The following is a 20,165-nucleotide window of genomic DNA, read 5'->3' as shown; positions in this document are numbered from 1 at the left end:
CTGCTGCCCCCGTGGTGCCAGGTTGCAATCTGCAAATGTATTGTCTGGCCCTTGGGGCTTGACAGTTAATGATTTGTCGCGGAAGGAGCCCGACCAAGGAGCGAGAGGGAAGCGAGCGAGCCAGCCGGCGAGCGAGCTAAGGAGGTAGAGCCAGCGCAGGGCCCGAGCTCAGTCCCCGCCGGCTGCACAGGCGCCGCCTCCTGTCTTCCGGGCCCCGGCACTTCGTGGGGTTCCGGGCGCAGGACAAGTCAGGGGTCCCCATGGAGACAGACTCGCCGGCGAGTACCGGCACCCCGCTGCCCCGCGCGCTGGGAGAGGCGGGCGCGCTGGGTAGCCTGCTGCGCAGGATAAAAGGCAAACTCTTCACCTGGTGAGTGGAGGGAGCGCGCGGCGGAGGGCCGGGGAGGCGGGAACCGGAGCGGAGCGCGGGCCAGACCGCCTGGCGACCGACTCGCACGTGTCTGGCAAGCTGGGAGGCAGAGGTGGCGGCGGCATGGACTTTGGTTCTGGGCGCTCAACACGAGCACCAGGATGTTGCGCTTTCACCTGGCTTCCTTAGGTACTTCTAGCCCCTCCCTTGGCGCTCTTTTAGGTCGTGGCACTGCATTTCAGAGGATCTGGGTGAAATTCACCCTACTGGCATTGTTAGGTCGGGTCCCCGGTGGCCTCCCGGCGGATGCTGTGGAGAAGGGGTACCCATCCTCGGGCTTGGCAGGTGGATGAGTTCCACTTCTGGCACGGCGCCCGCATTCCTTCTGCCTCTGATCCTGTCAGACGGGGGGCCGTGATCTGCACTGAGTTCACCCAAGTAACAAATCCAGGTTAAGTTTAGTATGGCAGAACAGAACCTGCCTCGTTCTTGGGCCTGAAGCTAGGTGACATGGCCACCTCCGGAGATGGAGTCCAGGGAAGGCTGTTTCTGGTGTCACTCCCACTCTGAGGGAAGTAGGGAGAAATGTTCTTAAGGAGCTGGCAGCGACTCTGGGGAAAGCATTTCTGTGGTTACTGGAGGACTTGCATTCTGGAAATACAGATAACCCAGGACCTAAATAATGAAAGCCATTTATTGAGCATTCATTCTGCGCCAGGTATTATGCATAGCAATTTGTATGGATAGTATCATCTCATCCTCCCCAGTAGGAGATAGTGCTATTGTTATACCCACTTTGCAGATGGAGAAACAAAGAAGGCTAAACAATTTGGCTAGGACCATTAGATGACCTGTAAGGAGAGGTGACGGTAATTTCTGATCTAAACTGCACCTTAACCTCTCCTGGCCAGGCACCTCCTAAAATGGGCATTTGATTTTTATCTTTTCCCTTTGGAGATCCTGAAAGCTATATTCTGAAAAGCCATACTATTTTCAAAACTAGATCAATAAAGGTGTATGTATTCTTGTCATATAAATAAGTATAGTTTTAAATAGATGCACATGTTTAAAGGGGACATTTGATCAAAAATCACCTTGTTTCCAGCCGGGCACTGTGGCCCATGTCTGTAATCCCAGCATCGCCTCAGGAGGCTGAGGCAGGAGGATGGTGAAGTCAAAGCCAGCCTCAGCAACAGCCAGGTGCTAAGCAATTTAGTGAGACCCTGACTCTAAATAAAAAACAAAATAGGGCTGGGGATGTGGCTCAGTGGTTGAGTGCCCCTGAGTTCAATCCCCTGTGGCCCCCCCCATCACCTTGTCTCCTAAAACTTGTGTATATCCTGATAATGTAGCTAAAAGTGCTCAGCTCTGAAGTAGTATAATGGTATGACCAAGGACACATATTCTGTATTCAAATCCTGGCTAGGTAGACGTGAGCAAGTCACTTAACTTCTCTGTGCTCCAGTTTTTTCTTTCTTTCTTTCTTTCTTTCTTTCTTTTTAATTTGTAAAATGGAGATAATCATAGTAACTACAGAGGCTGGGAATGTAGCTCAGTAGTAAAGTGCATGCTTGGCACATGCAAGTCCTTGGATTCAGTCCCCAACACCAAAAATAAAATGTAGTAAAAACAAACAACAAACAACAAACAAAAACAAAACAAATCAAAACTACAAACTAAACAAACCAAAAAAACAAAATTACTTCCCAACCTCAGGACAGTACTTACCTTGTAGGACTGTGTGAAGATTAGTTGGGAGACTATACATGGCTACACAGGAGTGGGCACACAGTCTGGTCATTTCAGTGCCTGCATAGGTTGTTGTTACCATTAGTTCTCTCCATTCCTGGGTGATGGGAATGTGGAGGTGATTGCTCCAGGAGATATCTGTGTCCCTGAGGCTAGGCCAGATGATATAGCAGATTTCAGTTTAGCAAGATATAATAAATAGCAATAATTACATTAGCAATTCTCCTAATATTCTCACATTTTCAGAGTCCTGGTGTGTTTTACACTTAGAGGCTTTAGTAGCCCATTTATTTATTTATTGTGGTCCTGGGGATTGAATCCAGGGCTTTGAGACAGGCCTTGCTAAGTTGTCCAGGCTGGCCTTGTGATCCTCCTGCCTCAGCCTCCTGAATAGGTGGGATTCAGGCATGTACCACTGCACCCGTCTAGTTACTTTTTAAATATGAGATTTCCTCTGTCTCCAAATGTACTTCCTTTTTTCTTTCTTTACTTTTTTTTTTTTTAACTTTCTTTACTTTTTTACTTTTGTCTGGAGACTTTTTGCATTTCCAGTGGATAGAGTTCTTTAACAGCAGGAATCATATTATTTTCATTTTTATATCTCCTACAACCTTTAGCACACAAATGAATGAAAGCATGAATTGGAATTGTTCATTTAGGTTTTTGGTCTTACCTATGCCAAACATCTAGGCACTTCAATTCTGGATGGCAATTTTGTCCAACCTAGTGACTAACTAGTTTAGTTTAGAGAATACCTATCTGTGGTGAGGGAACTATGGGGATGCAGAGCAGTTTGTGAATGGAGATGATGTGTTACCATCGTATGGATAGGATGCAGAGGGATTGGTTTGTAATTGCACAGCTCTTTCCTACTCCTTTTACCAAAAAGTGGAAAGAATAGCCCTTTTACCAACTGGGTACCAAATACAGAACAAAGTTGGGGGCCTAGAATTCATTCTGTTTTCATCATGAGAAGCATGTATTCTAGGTGACCCCAACTCTTAGCTATCTGCCTCCCTAAGGTACAAACAGCTTTTCTCTTTGATTAAGAATTTCAGGTTGCTCATTAAGTTTATTGAGCACTTACTATGTGTTAGGATTCATGATAATGAGTGCCACATAGTCCCAAAAAAGTCTCTGCTCTTAATATTTACTTTCTTTTTTAAAAAAAAAAATTTAACTTTTTTTAGTTGTAGTTGGACACAATACCTTTATTCCATTAATTTATTTTTATGTGGTGCTGAGGATGGAACACAGGACCCTGCGCATGCTAGGTGAGTGCTCTACCACTGAGCCACAATCCCAGCCCCTAATTTTTACTTTTTAAAAATATTTTTTAGGTGCTTGCTTTGGCAGCACATATACTAAAATTGGAACGATACAGAGAAGATTAGCATGGCCCCTACGCAAGGATGACATGCAAATTCATGAAGTGTTCCATATTTTAAAAAATATATATATTTTTTTAGTTGTCAACAGACCTTTATTTTATTTATTTATATGCATTGCTGAGAATTGAACCTAGTGCCTCACAGATTCCACCTAGTGCTCCACCACTGAGCCACCACCCAGCCCTTAATTTTTACTTTTGTCATTTATCACTATCAACTCAAATGACCAGTGCTGTAACAAAAGTCTGTGAGTGGGCTGGGGATGTGGCTCAAGCGGTAGCTCGCTCGCCTGGCATGCGTGCGGCCCGGGTTCGATCCTCAGCACCACATACCAACAAAGATGTTGTGTCCGCCAAGAACTAAAAAATAAATATTAAAAAAATTCTCTCTCCTCTCTCTCTCTCTCTCACTCTCTCTTTAAAAAAAAAAAAAAGTCTGTGAGTGCCTAGAAGTACCTGAAGATGCTTATTATTTAATTGAATTCCATCAGGAGGTTTACATATTGTCCCACAGATTCTTTTATTTATTTATTTATTTGATTAGAGGAGAAAGAGGTTTTATTGTTGTTCTGGGTGTAGTGGCGGAGAGCTGATGGCCAGGCCTGGGTGAGTCCCACCAGGTAACTTTAGGTAGAGGGGAAGGGATGTACCCCAGGATGGAGAAATCGTGGATCACAGAACCCCTGTTGATTGCTGTTGTTCAGTGCACTTCCATTAGGCTGTTTTATCAGCTGCTTGGAATGAGGAGGCAACTTCTCTAGGTTGTTGCCCATTAGCCCAAGGAGCTTGGAGCAGGTGGGTGGAGGAATGATTGCTGGCTGGACAGCCTGACCTGTTTGGTTAATTTCTCAACCCTCTGGGGAGATGTGAAAGGGGCAGGCAGTATCTCTCCCCACGCAAATCTAGCGGGCCTTCCTCTAGGCCTCTGGTTGCTCCGCCTCAGGCTGTAGTCCTCTCTTTCCTCCAGACCAGTTCTAGACAACCTCTGGATTCTTCCTACTTTCCTTCATTCCTTTTTACATGTTGATTTGAAGGAAGCAGCAATGGCTGCCAGTGCTTGTTCTCCGTTTTGACAACACTTCCTGAATATTCCCAGATTCCTTCTCCTTTTTCAATCCTTACCTTCACTACTTCAGTGCAAGCCTTTATCTTAATCTCTCACTTGGACTCTTACAGCAGCTTAAGACATGACCTGCCTTCCTCCTCCTCAGTCCCCTGACCTCCCAGGATCCAGAGTGATACCAGCTAAGAAGAAAGGGCACCGATAGCTGTCACTGTGTGAGAATTCACCATGTATCAGCTCTCCTACTTACATTTCATCAATCCTGTGACACTCCTATAAAATATGGTTTTTTTTTTGCTTTTTTAAAATTTTTACTTTATTTGTTCTAATTAGTTATACATGTCAGTAGAATGCATTTGACATATTGTATACAAATGGAGCACAACTTCTCATTCCTCTGGGTATTCATGGTAAAATAGGTTTTTTAATCCCACTTGACAAGAGTAGGTAAGTAACTTGCCTAGGACAAATGGCTGCTGTAAGGCAGAGCTGAGGGAGTGTCATTTGATTCCAAATGCAGACTGTCTCTACTATTTGCAGCATCTCACTGTATCATATTCAAGTGGAAGCTTCTTAGATAGTCCTCACATCACCTACACCAGTGATTTGCAAACTGAAGGTGAGGCTCTTGGGGTTCCCTGGAGGTTCCTTAGGGTTCACCATGGGGGACCAATGGAAAATTAGGAGTTTGTGTGCTTCTGGGAGGGCCTCTGGGGCTTCCACCAGATCTGCTGCTATTGTCAGTTTTATAGTTGGGCTTTTAATCTGTCCAATTGGACTGTGATAACAGCAATACTATAGACTGGGTAGCTTATACACAAGAGAAATTTATTTCTCATGGTTCCGAAGTCTGGGATGTCCAAGATCAAGGCTCTGGCAAACTGGTGTCTGGTGGAGGCCCACTTCCTGCTTCATAAAAGGCTATTTTCTCACTGTGTCCTCATATAGCCCAAGGGGCCAGAGAACAATCTGGTGTCTTTTTTATGAGGGCACTAATCTTGATCATAAAGACTCCACCCTTACTGCCTAATTACCTCCCTGACCCTCTCCCACAGCTACCATCACACTGGGGATTAGGTTTCAACATGGATTCTGGGAAGACACAAACATTCAGTCCACGGCTGTGTTGTCTGAAGAATGATTTCTATAGCTAATAGGGGTCTGAAAGCCACTGGTTACTGGAAAGAGCTCAAGTTGGTGCTGTAGCTGCTAGCCCCTCCCCTCCTGCTGTCTCTTCTTTCTCCTTTACCTATTATTTTTTCATTTTTTTCTTGAACTTGGAATTGAACCCAGAGGTGCTTTACCACCAAGCTGCATTTGCCAGCCTTTTTTTTTTTTTTTTAATTTAAGGCAGAGTCTCACTAAATTGCTGAGGCTTGCCTTGAATTTGTAATCCACCTGTCTCAGCATCCTGAGTTGCTGGGATTACAGGTGTGCTGCACTATGTCAGTTCATGTTTTTTTTTTTTTTTATTGTGATAAAATATATGTAATGTAAACTTTACTATTTTAGCTGCATTTATGTGTGCAATTTCAGGGGCATTAAGTACCTTCACAGTGTTGTGCAACCATCTCCAATGTGTATTTCCAGAACTTAGTCATCCTCCCAAACTCCATAGCTGTCAAACAACTCTGTGTCACCTCCCTGCGCAGCCCCTGGTAACTCCTGTTCTACATTTCATGTCTGGGAATTTGATTTCTCTAGAAGCCTCACATCGGTGGTGTCTCATCACATTGGTCCTCTTGTGAGAGCTTAAGCTTCTTGGTATGAACCACAAGGGCCCCATCACCAGCCCCTTCAGGCTCATATCCCAGAACCTGCGTTTCTCACTTGTGTTTGCTCCTGTGATTGCTCCTGTGCATGCCGTGGTGGCTGCAGTTTTGCCCTGTGGTCCCCTCCTGGGTTGCTTTTGATGTTTGACCTCTTCTCCTGGCATCCTAAAGAATCTTTGTAGACAGCATCAAGTTGGGAAGTTGTCTTTGCTGAATTCTTTCAATTTCTCTTCACAGACATCTTCTTTGGGTGCCCCTCCTGTCAGGTACTATTCTTAACTCATCATTGCCCTTACCGTATTGCAGGGTGAAATGTAGTTCTCACCAGCCTGCCAGTGTACCTTCAGGTAGAGGCTGCCATTCATCTTGGAACTTCCTGCAATACTTTGTTCTTGGCACAGACCTCAAATGATAGCAGTTCTTTCCATTTTGGAGGTAGAATTGATTTCAAGGAACAGTAAAAACCTATTTGCCACTAGATTTGGTAAGTAAGATGTATAAGTTAGGACTGAAGTAAGATTAGGCTATTTCTGGGGAGGAAATTTCAAAGCTGTTTCCAAGGTAAGCACATACATGGAAAATGGGCTTGTGTCTGTAAGTTTTGGTAAGTTTATTAAAGGACTCTACAACTTCCTTATGTTATTATTTACTGAGGATCATCAGGAGGAAATTATCATTTCACCCAGGTGAATTTCCCAAATAACTTCAAATTTACTCTTCTAAGCATTAAAATTTACTTTTTAACCCAATTGACCGGCAGCATTTATGTAATGGATTTCTCACTTCTGCTAAATCATTTGTTCATAATTCATTTATTTATTTATTTTTGGCAGCAGCTCTCCAACACTTAATTGGTCTGTGCTGAACAACTCTCCAGGGTAGGCCAAACCATTTAATTACTTAGTGGTCCATTTGCAACAAATCCTAGAGATTTTGCCAAGAAAGAAAAAAATAAAACATTATTTAAAATTCTTCATGGCATGTTTAAAATATATAGCAGTAGTCTTTTTCATAAATTGAACATGATGCTGTCTCTTCTTGATTCAGGATCATCATGAACTTGATTCTGTTGAGCGGCAATAATATGCTCAGGTGCATTTAAGTGAATCACTTATTTTTTTCCGACTTTTTCTCCCAGCTTGTCAACATATGATGTGTGTGTGTTCCTAAGCATATTTGCAGAAGCCTGTATTCTTTCTAAATTATGATTTCTAACCCATTAACACTATAAGAACCAGATAACTCAGTTCACTTGCTGTGAAAGTGTGAATAGGCTCTGAATAAAGACTTGAATGGTTTTCATTTTAATAAGTTATAGATGTTTTTAATCTGCAGATTTTGGGATGTTTATTTTGGATGGTTACAGGAGTCTATATTAATTGAAAGTCACCAGGAAAAGTGGTATGTCGCAAAAACCTGTGTTAGTTATTGATACCAGAGACAGATTTTATGAGACTTACATGAAAAATCCATTCCAAAACTTCTTTCTAAGGCTCGGGTTGTAGCTCAGTTGCAGAGCAGTTACTTAGCATGTGTGAGGTACTGAGTTCCAGTCTCAGCACCACATATAAATAAATAAAATAAAGGTCCATTGACAACTAAAAAATAAAAAAATTAAAAAAAAAACCCCAAACTTCTTTCTAAAATATGGGTGTATTTATAAAACAAATTGATTCAATTTCTTAAGTCCAAGTCCTTACTGCGAATTTAAGGCTGTTTTCATGCTGGGTGTAGTACATCTTCCCAGAGAATTATTAAAACATTTCTGCTCTAGAAGAGCTTAGGATATACTTGGGGAGAACAGCATTTTCTAAGTTTTTCACAGTGGAATCAAGTGAGAGATAAAAATAATAATAAAAGTCAAACTTGATTAAATTGGACTTTGTGCACCCACACCATTTCAGGACTTTGGGGGAGGGAGAATTAACTCATGTAATCCTTCCGCTAACTTTCTGTAGTCAGCATTTTAATACTATAATTGCCAGCCCCATTTGACATATGTGGAAGCTGAGGCAGAGAGGTTAGATAATTTTCCCTAACAGGATAAGTCATACAGTAGTGAGGAATGCAACCTGGTACTCAACACTGTTCTCCCTGTTTCTTGAGAGATGCACAGCAGCAACAACAACAACAACAACAAAAACAAAAAAGAAAACAGTTCTTGGGCAATCTTATCCCAGGCTTGCTCTGGGCTATTTGTGTCTCCAGAGGGACCAGAAAGATGTACATCACAGGATAAATAAAAGTATCTTCCTGGAACATCATTTGACTAATTTTTTAGCTTCCAGTGCCCTGAAGTGGATTAATCATAATTCCTGGCTCATGACACACTCCCATTGTCGACCCATGCATGGCTCAACTAATTTTTTAATGTAACAAGTTCCCATGTTCCTACCACCAGCCCTAAAACAAGGATTTTCAAGTTTTGTAAAACTAAATTTACATGCAGATAATACCTCTTCCAATCCCTTACTCTTCAACCACAGATCATCATCATCTGGAATCCTTTTTAGCTCTTATTTTCATATAGTTTTGTATTTCTATGTATGTCCACAAAGGGTTCCTGTCGTGATTTTAAACTTTATAGAAAGGGTACCATGCTGTGTGTAATCTTGAGATCTCTCCTCTAAGTCACATTGCTGAGATTACTCCGTCTTGTTGCATGGTGCTGCAGAACAGTCACTTTTTCTCCGAATCATATTCTTTCTGTGAGCACATCATTCTCCAACCATTCTGTTTCTGGGCATTTAGAAGTTTCCAGGTTTTTCACTCTTGAGAACAGGACACGCTTTTTGCACATTATATTTATATTAAACAGATCCCTCTGTACACTTTTCTGTGAGTTTTAAAGACACCACCAGAGGGCTTGCAGCAGGTTTACCACCCAGGCTCTTTGGCTTCCCTTGGAGAGTGGAAGTTCACTGGGGAAGTTTGAGAGTATCGAGCGTTGGCTGGATGAAAGCAGTGGAAGCTGACGTAGGAGGAGGAGTGTGACAGTGTTTCGGGTCTGAGGCCTGTGGGGTGTTGAAAGGCTGGTAGGATAGGATGACTCACAGGAAATCTCCCCTCCGCCTCCGTTCCTCTCACTGGGCCAGGTCCCCAGGAGCTTTGTAGGTCAGTTTTAGATTCTAGTTTTTTTTCAGGAGCCTGGGTGGTGTTTGATGAGTGGATTAGGTCAGTTCTTCGAGAAATCCAGCTCACCACTGGCCTAGGAAAAAAGGGCATTTATCGCTTTACAGGATCAGGAAAGGCCACACTGCCAAACCACAGGGAGACCAGGGAAGGAGATGGATCCTGGAGCCCAAACCACACCAGGGTTCTTTCTCTCTGTCTCTCTTTGTTCTTCTCCTTCACTGTTGGCTTCATTCTCCCAAAGGCAGGCCAGTTGTTATGTCTTCTTCATTTGAATATTACATTTTGTAGTTTAAGTCACACAAAACAAAACAAAACAAAAAACAATGGAAAAGTCAAGTTTTGAAAACAATTTTTGCTTGGATAATCCATGAAGAAGTAAGTTTAGATGTTGTGACAGTTAAACAGTCCTTCAAAACTTCTTATTCAACCTCAATGGACAGACAGTATTAAGGATTTTCTGGGATATGGCTTCTTGGCTGCCTTTGCGAGCAGGGTTAGTCTGTTCTCAGTTCTTGTGCCAGAATGGGGTGGGTAGAGAAGGGGGGGAGTTGTGTCCATCCCAAGGACATAAACACTTGTAATCCAGACTTGAAACAGCAGTGCACTTATGATTCAGTAACAATCCCACGCTTCCTAATCCTGCCCTCCCCCCATCCCTGCACCCACCTTTCCAGCCGCACTGGAGCTCCTGTGTGTCCACCTGGGTGCTTCTCTTGGAATTCACAGAGAGGAGTCTGGGGAGAGGGAATATTCTGGAAACAGAGGCAAAATCCTTCACAGCATAGGACTCCCCTCCCTGAATCTAGGATCTACAAAAATAGAAGGACAAAGAGAAGACCATCATAAATTGATTTTATGGGATCTGGTACCGTAGCTAAGAGGAAGAATGCTTGCCTAGCACTTGTGAGGCACTGGGTTCGATCCTTAGCGCCACATAAAAATAAACAAATAAAATGAAGGCATGCTGTCCACCTACACTATAAAATAATTTAAAAAATAGATTTTATGGCTTCTTTCCTTCATTAACTTTGCAGTACTGGGGATTGAACCCAGGTCCCTGAACCCAGCCCTTTTTATTTTTTATTTTGAAACAGGGTCTTCCTAAATTGCTGAGGCTCGCCTCAAACTTGTGATCCTCCTGCTTCAGACTTCTGAGTGGCTGGGATTATAGGTGTGCTCCACCTGCCTGGCTTTCTCTCTTATTTTCATCAGAACACCCATTATTAAATAACTGTAGAACATATCATCAAATGCGTTGTGCTAATCAGTGCCCATTGTTAGAGATGCTGGAATAGTTTATATCAGTTCATCTCCCTATGTAGTATAATAATCCTCAGTATTATATATTTACTATTATTAATATTATGAGAGAGACATTGTGTGGACTGGCAAAAATGTAGATTTACTAATTCTCTGACCTTGGATAAGTTAATTCTCTGAACAGCTGAACCTCACTTTCTCAACAGTGTAACTGTGCTAATCATCCCTATCTCATGAGAGTTTTTTTCTCCTTTGATACTCAGAATTGAACCCAGGGGTATTCTACCACTGAGCCACATTCCCCAGAACTTTTTATTTATTTATTTTTTATTTTGAAACAGAATTTAGAGGCTCACCTTGAACTTGTGATCCTCCTGCCTCTGCCTCCTCAGCTGGGATTACAGGCATGCGTCACTACGGCTAGCAAGTTTTTGTGAGATTGAAATGAAACATCATATTATAAGCACTTAGTATGATCCTGGCACATAATTACTTTTATTAAGCCACCTCAGTTTTGTTGGGATAAGATGAGAGTGTTTTTGAATCCCTAATGGATGTAAGTAGTGTTCTCGCCATATAGCAGTGGTTATGAGCTCTAATGTCACACTTGGGTTGTTTTCCAGATTTTATCATTTGCCTGTTGTGTGGTATTGGGTGAGTTGTTTAACATCTCTGTGTCTTGGTTTCTTTATCTATAGATAGCAACAATAAATGAATTAGGACTGTGAAATTGTTAGCATAGTGCTTGGAATATAGTGCACAATGACTATGAGATGTCATTATTATTATTATTATTATTATTATCATCATCACTATCCTCATTCTACTGTTACTAGATATTTTGTGTGGCTATGTGTATATGGGGAGAAGGGGTAAAAAATATTCCTGACACGGTTTCTTTATTTATAATCTGGTAAATCAAATGCAATATGTAAAACTTCACAGGAAGATTGTAGAAATGGGAAAAAAGGGTTATAACCAAAATGACATAAGAATTTAGAGGTTATCATTCTGGTGCTATGCACCTTTTTCTTTAATACTTATTTTTTAGTTGTAGTTGGACACAATATCTTTATTTTACTTATTTATTTTAATGTGGTGCTGAGGATTGAACCAGGGCCTTGTACATGCTAGGCGAGTGTTCTACCGCTGAGCCACAACCCCAGCCCCTGCTATGCACTTTTATTACTTTTATTTATTTCATTTTCTTAGCATGGCAGAAGGGAAAGAACACAGGCTGTAGAATCATATTTAGATTTTGAACCTAGTGTTGCTACTTATATGCCATATGAACTTGGTTAAGAAACATGAACTTTGGCAAAATGCTACCTAGTTTGCAGTATTGTGTGAAAACACAGTACGTTCATACGTGTAAGAGGTCAGCACAGTGGCTGGTACTTTCCCTTCTTCCTGTATAGGAGGTGGGAGAGCATTAACAGGTTTCCCTTATTCTTGACCATCTAAGAATCATGCAGGCCATACTGTATATGAAGAAATCACTGGATTTATACTTTTATTTTTTTGGTCTGCGTAAAAGTGGTTTAGTGCCACTTGATGGCATGGTTTTATCTTTTCCCTGGCAAACGATGAAAGTGCTTTAATCCAGGGTGACTCCTGATCAGCTTTGCATGCAGTTATTTAATGGACTTTTTATTTGATGGGATTATCTTACTAGTGAGGAAATTCACTGAGATGAATCTGAATGGGTCTAACATTATGATGCAAGTATCTCATACATTATTGACGTAGTGTGCTAGTTTTCTATTGCTTTCATAACAAATGCCTACAAATTTAGTGACTTAAAACAACACAAATTTGCTGGGTGTGGTGGTGCACATCTATAATCCCAGGAGGCTGAGGCAGGAGGATCTCAAGTTGGAGGTCAGCCTCAGCAACTTAGTGAGACCCCTGTATCAGAATAAAATTTAAAAAGGAGCTGGGGATGTGACTCAGTGTTAGAGTGCCCTGGGTTCAATCCTTGGTACCACATACACACATCAAAAAAAAAAAAAAAAAAAGAGAACCCACACATTTATTATTTTATAGTTCTGTAGGTCAGAAGACCAACACAGGTCTCACTAGGCCAAAATCAAAATGTTGGTGGGGTTGCATTCTTTTTTAGAAAAGTTAGGGAAGAATCAATTTATTTGAGTTTTTTAGCTGCTAGATGCTGCCTGCATTCCTTGGCTCATGGCTCCTTTAGATCTTCAAAGCCAGCAGCTCTCTGACTCTCCGACTACAGTTGGAAAAGGTTCTTCCTTATAAGGCTCATGTGGTTAGATTGAATTTACTTGGATAATCCAGGATGACCTCCCCATCTCAAGCTTCTTCATCTTAATCACATTTGCAAAGGACCCTTTGTCCTGTAAATTATCCTATTTACAGGTTTGGGGAGAGGACTTGGCTGTTTTTGGAAGGCCAATATTCTCCTCCCAGAATTAGTGATAAAACTTAAAATAGCTCCAATAAAAAAATAGCTTTAAAGCACCAAGAAAGAAGACCACTTGGATGTTGGTAAAAATGAAGTAATAATTCATAAAATGTCAAGGAAACATTTTCTCAGATTTTTTAAACCCCAACTTTTCACACATATTCATGTTTGAAATAATCAACCAAGAATAATTGCTACTGACTCTGTTCAAGTCGTACCATAGGTTTGGAAAAATTAGGTAACTGCTAATTCCTTTGAAATAGCTGCATCTCCATGCTCCGATCATGCTGAGGACTGCTGCTCCGGCTGCTGGAATGACACTTCCCATATCTCTCCTCGTGACCTGAAAAACTTGTCCTCTACTACTTCCCCCTCTTTAGTTTTTCTTCTTCTCCTTCTCCTTCTTCTTTTTTTTTTTCCCCACTGTGGATGGAACCCAGAATCTCATACTTGCTAAGCAAGTGCTCTACCTCCCAGCTGCATCCCCATCCTTTTAAAAAAAAAAATTATTTTGAGAGGGTCTCATTAAATTTCCTGGGCTGGACTTGAACTTGTGACTTCCTGCCTCAGCCTCTTGAATAGCTGGGATTGTAGGAATGCACCACCATGCCTGATTTACTCTGTAAGTCTCAGATGACGTATTACTTCATGAAATACTTCATGAAAATCTCCGTGAAATCCCAGATTAGGTTGGATCCTATCCTACCCGCTCATCTCTTTGGGCACACTCTCCATATTTGTAATGAAGTCTTTACTGTTCTTCTTCTCTGTTGTATTGTGAATTCCATGAAGTCAGGTGCTTTATTTGTCTCTATTCCTAGAGCCTGGCATAGTGTTAGCATTCCTCTAGGTATTAAGAAAGTATTGCTGAATTGAACTGGACATCATTAAAGAGATGACAGTAAAAGTCACTGTGGGCATTTGGAGTTGCCTTCTAGGTTTGGGCTGTTTCCACTAAACAGACAAGGAAAATTCTCCCATATTCTAATCTCTCTGTAGAAGATTTGCAGTGAGTGCTATTGCAAAGGCCTCTTCTGAAAAAGTCCCAGGAACAACCTGGATTTGAGTGTTCCCGAAATAGTCCAGATAAGACTGCATTTACCAGGTGTGCCCTGTCCATTCCACAGGTGCAGTTACCTTCAAATATCTCCACTGGCTATGTTCTCTTTCTCCACCTCTCTCTCTCCATCTTTGTTTGCAAGTGTGTGTTTTTAAGGTTTCAAGACATTAGTCCCTTCAACTACCATCTATTTGATTTTCTGCTTAACAGTAATTTTCTAGAGGATTTGATATTGATAGCTTCTGTCTTATTTTCAGTGGGATGATATCATGATGATTTAAAGTTGTCAGGGATTGCAGAAAGTTGAACATGTCAGTAGTGTGGGCAATATTTATTAAACTGATTAAAGTGTGTAAGTATATATATTTGCATGCAAAATTCAGATAATTATAATCTTATAATAACTGAGTCTTTAGTTATTATGAAATACATTATTATATACTATATGAAAAATATAATACCCAAGTAATGTTTAATGATCTTTAGTTTGGAGTTATTTTAATAGTTTCGTGTAGGAGGGATGTGGTTAGCAAAAGTACTCTACTTAGTGCCAGTGAATTTGAATTTTGTACCTGACACTTTCGAACAGCGTGAGGTGACCCATTCAGCCGCTCTTAGCTTTAGTTTCCTTGTGTATCATCCTGCAGCATTGGTGGATGGATCAAAAATCAAATAAGAAAGGGTATAGAAAAGTTTTTGTAAACTATGAAGCACTATAAAAAACAAAGTATTCTGATGGGGTCCATTAGCATGAATGTGATAAATAAATAATACCTGATGATGATGGATGCCCTACTGGCAAATCCAGGGAGCTTTAAGTCAGCAGTTTGGAAACCTTGAATGTCAACAGAGGATCACAGGGTAGGAGGAGGTGGAGGGGAAACAAGAGGAAGGTGAGCTGTGAATCCAAGGATTCAAAGTGAGGAGTGAGGAGAAGTCTTCGAATGTTATAATACTGTTTTCTCCTGGTCCCTTTACTTTGCTAGTTTTTTTTTTTTTTTAAATGGATGTTGTTGGAGAAGATAATGCTAAGTGAATTTAGCCAATCCCCCCAAACCAAATGCTGAATGTTTTCTTTGATATAAGGAGGCTGATTCATAGTGGGATAGGGAGAGGGAGTATGGGAGGAATAGATGAACTCTATAGATAGGGCAAAGGGGTGGCAGGGGAAGGGAGGAGGCATGGGGTTAGAAATGATGGTGGAATGTTATGGACATTATTATCCAAAGTAAATATATGAAAACATGAATTGGTGTGAATATACTATGTATACAACCAGAGATATGAAAAAATTGTGCTCTATATATGTAATAAGAATTATAATGCATTCCACTGTTATATATAAATAAAAAATTAAAACAAAAAACAAAGATTTAAAAAATAGATTTCTCCTTGTTAGAAAACTTGGTACACATAAAATGGATAAAGAAGACTCACCAGATTCTGTGGTTCTTTAAGATGCCATTAGGTAATTTGATCCATTCATCAGTTCATCCAAGTCATTGATCTCCTACCCCTTCTACTAGTATCCTTCAACTCTAAACCTTCTCTTTTTTTGGAATGGGGGTGTTACTGGGGTATGAACTCAGGGGCATTTGACCACTGAGGCATATCCCCAGCCCTATTTGTATTTTATTTAGAGACAGAGTCTCATTGAGTTGCTTAGCACCTCGCTTTTGCTGAGACTGGCTTTGAACTCCCAATCCTACCTCAGCCTCCCGAGCCACTGAGATTTCAGGCATGAGCCACCACTCCCAGCTCTAAGCCTGCACATTCAGAACAGAATGAAACAGTTCCAGGAACTAACAGAGTTGGAAAAGCTAAAGGTTGAAAATTGTTTTAATTGAGAACATCCTGAATTACAACTAAAGTGACTGGATGTAATTCAGTGGGTTTCTTGCGGGATCTAGACCCACACTAGGCTTGCTCTTCTCTGCACTTTTGTTGTATTGAGAAAAATGCTGCAAGACTGGTTCATTGTTTTTCCCTTCTAGTCTAATAAGTATGATATATTGTGAAGATTAGTAGAGAAAAGAAATTGCTGAAATCAGGCATGTCTTACTACATTATTCTGTAATCACAAATATAAGAAAATATAACTGGACTAACATATGGGTTAGTTTTTAGAAAAGCTTACTTTGTTGCTTCATTAAATGCTGAACTGTGGTTTTGGCAAGACTTTATGAATATGCTTCTAGAGTTGTAGATAAGGCTGACATCTCCATCTCAAGGATTCCTGTTCCTTGCTGGAATTTTTCCAGTTCTGTATGTTTGGAACATCAATTAGTTCACTTGAGGGTGACCAGGCTCTGGAGAAAGTGCTTGGGCTGTTCAGACTTACATTTATACTTGAAAACAAATGTACTAATTAAGGGAATAGACCCTGTTAAATTTGAAACTGGTCATAATAAGATCCTTCCAAATGAAAAGCCAACATAAGAAATGTAACATCTGATACACACACATGCATACACAAACACAAGCATGCACACATACAACACACACACATGAAATATGATATCTGAAGTTGCTTGGTAAATCTAGAACAAGGACAAAATAAATTATATGACCTCCTCACTCCATGAAACCTTTTCTTCTACTCTTGATATCTTTCTTCCAAGAAGATGAGAAGTCTTGGTAGTGGAAAAGGACTCCACGACTCATCCTCATCCAGTTCCCTTTTTTTTTGAATTCATATTACCCAGCATATCAGATCACTATCACTCTATCCCATTTCACCATACACTATGACTTATTTTAGATTTTATTTTTAATTTATTTTTATGGTGCTGGGGATTGATTCCAGGGCCTGGCCCATGCTAGGTAAGCCCTCCATCACTGAGCTCTGCCACAACCCCTACATTTTTAAGTTGAATGCTTTCTAATGGTCACGTATGGGTTGGCACATTTCTAAATTACACTGTGGAATGGTTTCTTCTTATAATCCATTATAATTTCTATTTATAATCCATTTACTATAGATGGACTAATGGGCCTTCAGAAAGGCCAGCTTTCTCTGTTGGCCTTTTCTTAACCTTTGCAGCAATTCAGCCCATACTAATTCACATACAGGATGAACAGAGATGAACATAACATCGTTTCTGCCTTCCAGGAGCCTACAATCTTTCTTGGGGAGCTAAACACACATAGTAAGGAGAATTAGGGGAGATACTTTATAGTGGATCAGCAGTCTTCATGTTTTTCCTTCATCATAAACCTCATTTTATTCATTTTTTTGGGGGGGCCAGAAATCCTGTTTTTTAAAAAATCTTAACACTTTGCTCCCATAATTGCATTTGTTAAGTACTAATGAATTAATGTTTCCCTCTGTCTCTTAACTAATCAGAAACTAGGACTTCTCATTAATAAAAGAAAATAAGTGTTACCACACTTGTTGGTATAATTATAGCTAGTAAATATATGCGATGCTTTGGTGTGTCTGAAAAACCTTACCATTGAAATGTTTCCTTTAAATTTTTTTTTTTATTGTGGGAATGTTGAAATAAAAGTAGAGGCTGTTCCCTCTGGTGTACTCATCACCCAGTTTCAATAAATGTCAGTAACTCATCTTGTGCCATTTATACCTCTGCATTTCCTCCTTCCTTGATGGTCTTAAAGTAAATCTAGGCATCCGATAATGTTATGCATAAGTATTCATTTCTTAAAGATAAAGACTTAAAGACATAATCATAATCCTGCTATCTCATCTAAAAATTAACAATAATTCCTTAATAGCAAACAGCCAGTTCATATTCAAATTTCAGTTGTCTTTCGTTTTGTGGTACTGGGGATTGCATCCAGCACCCACCCCACACTGCCCTGCACTTTTTTTGAGGCATACTCTTGGTCTTGCTGAATAGCTGAGTCTGGCCTTGAATTTATAATCCTGTTTCAGCCTCCCATGTTGCTGGGATTACAGGCCTGTTCCACCATGCCTCTGGCTCATACATTTTTTTTTAATGGTTTGTTAAGTCAAGGTGCAAGTAAGCTCCACACATTGCAGTGGATTGTATTACCTATATATTTTTCTCTCTGGAGGCTTCCTCCTTCACTTTTTTGCTTTTGGTGTATTTTTGAAGAAACATTTTTTTTTCTTTTTTTTATTTTTTTGAAGAAACATTTTTTGTTGTTGTTGTTATACAGAGTTTTCTATATTATGGTTTTTGTTGATTGTGCCTTTCTGGTGGATTTACAGTATTTTTTTTTCACATTTTTTAATTGGTTCATTATAGTTGTACATAATGATGAGATTTTTTGCTGCATTTTCATATATGCACCCAATATAACAATATAATCTGGCCAGTATCACTCCCCAGCCCTTCCCTGCTCCGTCCCCTCCCTCCAACCCCTGGTCCCTTTGTTCTAATGATCTTTGATTTATGAGAGAGATCTGTGACCTTTCTTTTCCCTTTTCCTCTCTAACTTCTGCATATGAGAGAAAACATACATCCCTTGACCTTTGAGTTTGGCTTATTTCACTTAACATAGTGGTCTCTAGTTCCATTCATTTTCCTGAAAATAACATAATTTCATTTTTCTTTATGGCTGAATAAAACTCCATTGTGTATCTATAGCACACTGTCTTTATCCATTCCTCTGTTGATGGACACCTATGTTGGTTCCATAGTTAGGCTATTGTGAATTGTGCTGCTATAAACATGAGTATACACGTGTCACTGTAGTATGCTGACTTTAATTCTTTGGGATAAATACTGAGGAGTTGGTATAGCTGGGTCATATGGTGATTCTTTTGAGGAGCTTTCAGACTGATTTCCATAGTGGTTGTATTAATTTACAGTCCCGCCAATAGTGTAAAGTGTCTGTATTTTCTTCATATCCTCTCCCTCATTTATTCCTCTCTGTATTCTTTTTTTTTTTCTTTTTTTTTTTTTTTAAAGAGAGAGGAGAGGGGGAGAGACAGAGACAGAGAGAGAGAGAGAGAGAGAGAGAGAGAGAGAGAGAGAGAAGAGAGAATTTATTTATTTAGTTTTCCGCGGACACAACATCTTTGTTTGTATGTGGTGCTGAGGATCGAACCCGGGCCTCACGCATGCCAGGCGAGCGCGCTACCGCTTGAGCCACATCCCCAGCCCTCCTCTCTGTATTCTTGATGACTGCCATTCTGACTGGTATGAGATAAAATCTGTGTAATTTTGATTTGCATTTTTCTAATTGCTAATGATTTTGAACTTTTTTCATACTTTTTTTGGCCCTTTTTATTTCTTATTTTGAGAAGTCTCTTTAATTCACTTAATTGGATTATTTATTTATTTTTTTGGTGTAAAGCTTTTTGAGTTCTTTATATATTTTAGATTTAATCCTCTGTCAGAGGAGTACTAGCAAAGATTTTCTCCCATTCTGTAGGGTCTTTCTTCACATTCCTAATTGTTTCCTTTGCTGTGCAGAAGCTTTTTAATTTGATGCCATCCCATTTATTAACTCTTGGCATTATTTCCTGAGCCTCAGAGGTCCTATTAAGTAAGTCTTTGCCTGTGTCTATATGATGGAGTGTTGACCCTATGTTTTCTTCTAGGAGTTGTATAGTTTCTGGTCTAATTCCTAGGTGTTTGATCCATTTTGAGTTGATTTTTGTTCAGGGTGAGAGATAAGGGTCTAGTTTCATTCTTCTACATATGAATAACCAGTTTTCCCAGTACTGTTTCTTAAAAAAGCTGTTTTTTCTCTAATTTATATTTTTGGAACAGTACTTTTTTCTTAGAATAAATATTTCCCACCTCAGTACTGGGGTTAAACCCAGTACTGAATTCAGAATATATCACTGATCTATATTCCCAGCCCATTTCATTTTTTATTTTGAGACACGGCCTTGTTAAATTGCCCAGATTGACCTCAAACTTGTGATCTTCCTGCCTCAGCCTCTGAGTCACTGGAATTACAGACGTGTGTCATGCCTGGCTAATTCCTGAATTCTTTG

The 20,165-nt window shown here is 40.2% G+C and overlaps 1 protein-coding gene and 1 non-coding gene across 2 annotated transcripts in view; both read left to right on the top strand.

Moving 5' to 3' along the window:
- The first annotated feature begins 260 nt into the window (after positions 1–260).
- Positions 261–20,165, top strand: part of Slc35f2 (solute carrier family 35 member F2) — a 57,971-nt gene continuing 38,066 nt past the window's right edge. Inside the window, exon 1 of the mRNA XM_026399051.2 lies at positions 261–370. Within this exon, the coding sequence (XP_026254836.2) occupies positions 261–370 (110 nt within the window). The remainder of the gene's footprint in view (positions 371–20,165) is intronic.
- Positions 3,460–3,566, top strand: LOC113189996 (U6 spliceosomal RNA). Its single transcript, XR_003301718.1, has one exon. It is a non-coding gene; the product is annotated as a U6 spliceosomal RNA (small nuclear RNA).

This window comes from Urocitellus parryii, chromosome 4 (genome assembly GCF_045843805.1).
Source record: "Urocitellus parryii isolate mUroPar1 chromosome 4, mUroPar1.hap1, whole genome shotgun sequence".
Taxonomy (NCBI): domain Eukaryota; kingdom Metazoa; phylum Chordata; class Mammalia; order Rodentia; family Sciuridae; genus Urocitellus; species Urocitellus parryii.
Note: the sequence above shows the minus strand (reverse complement) of the source record. Positions and strands in the feature narration are given on the sequence as shown.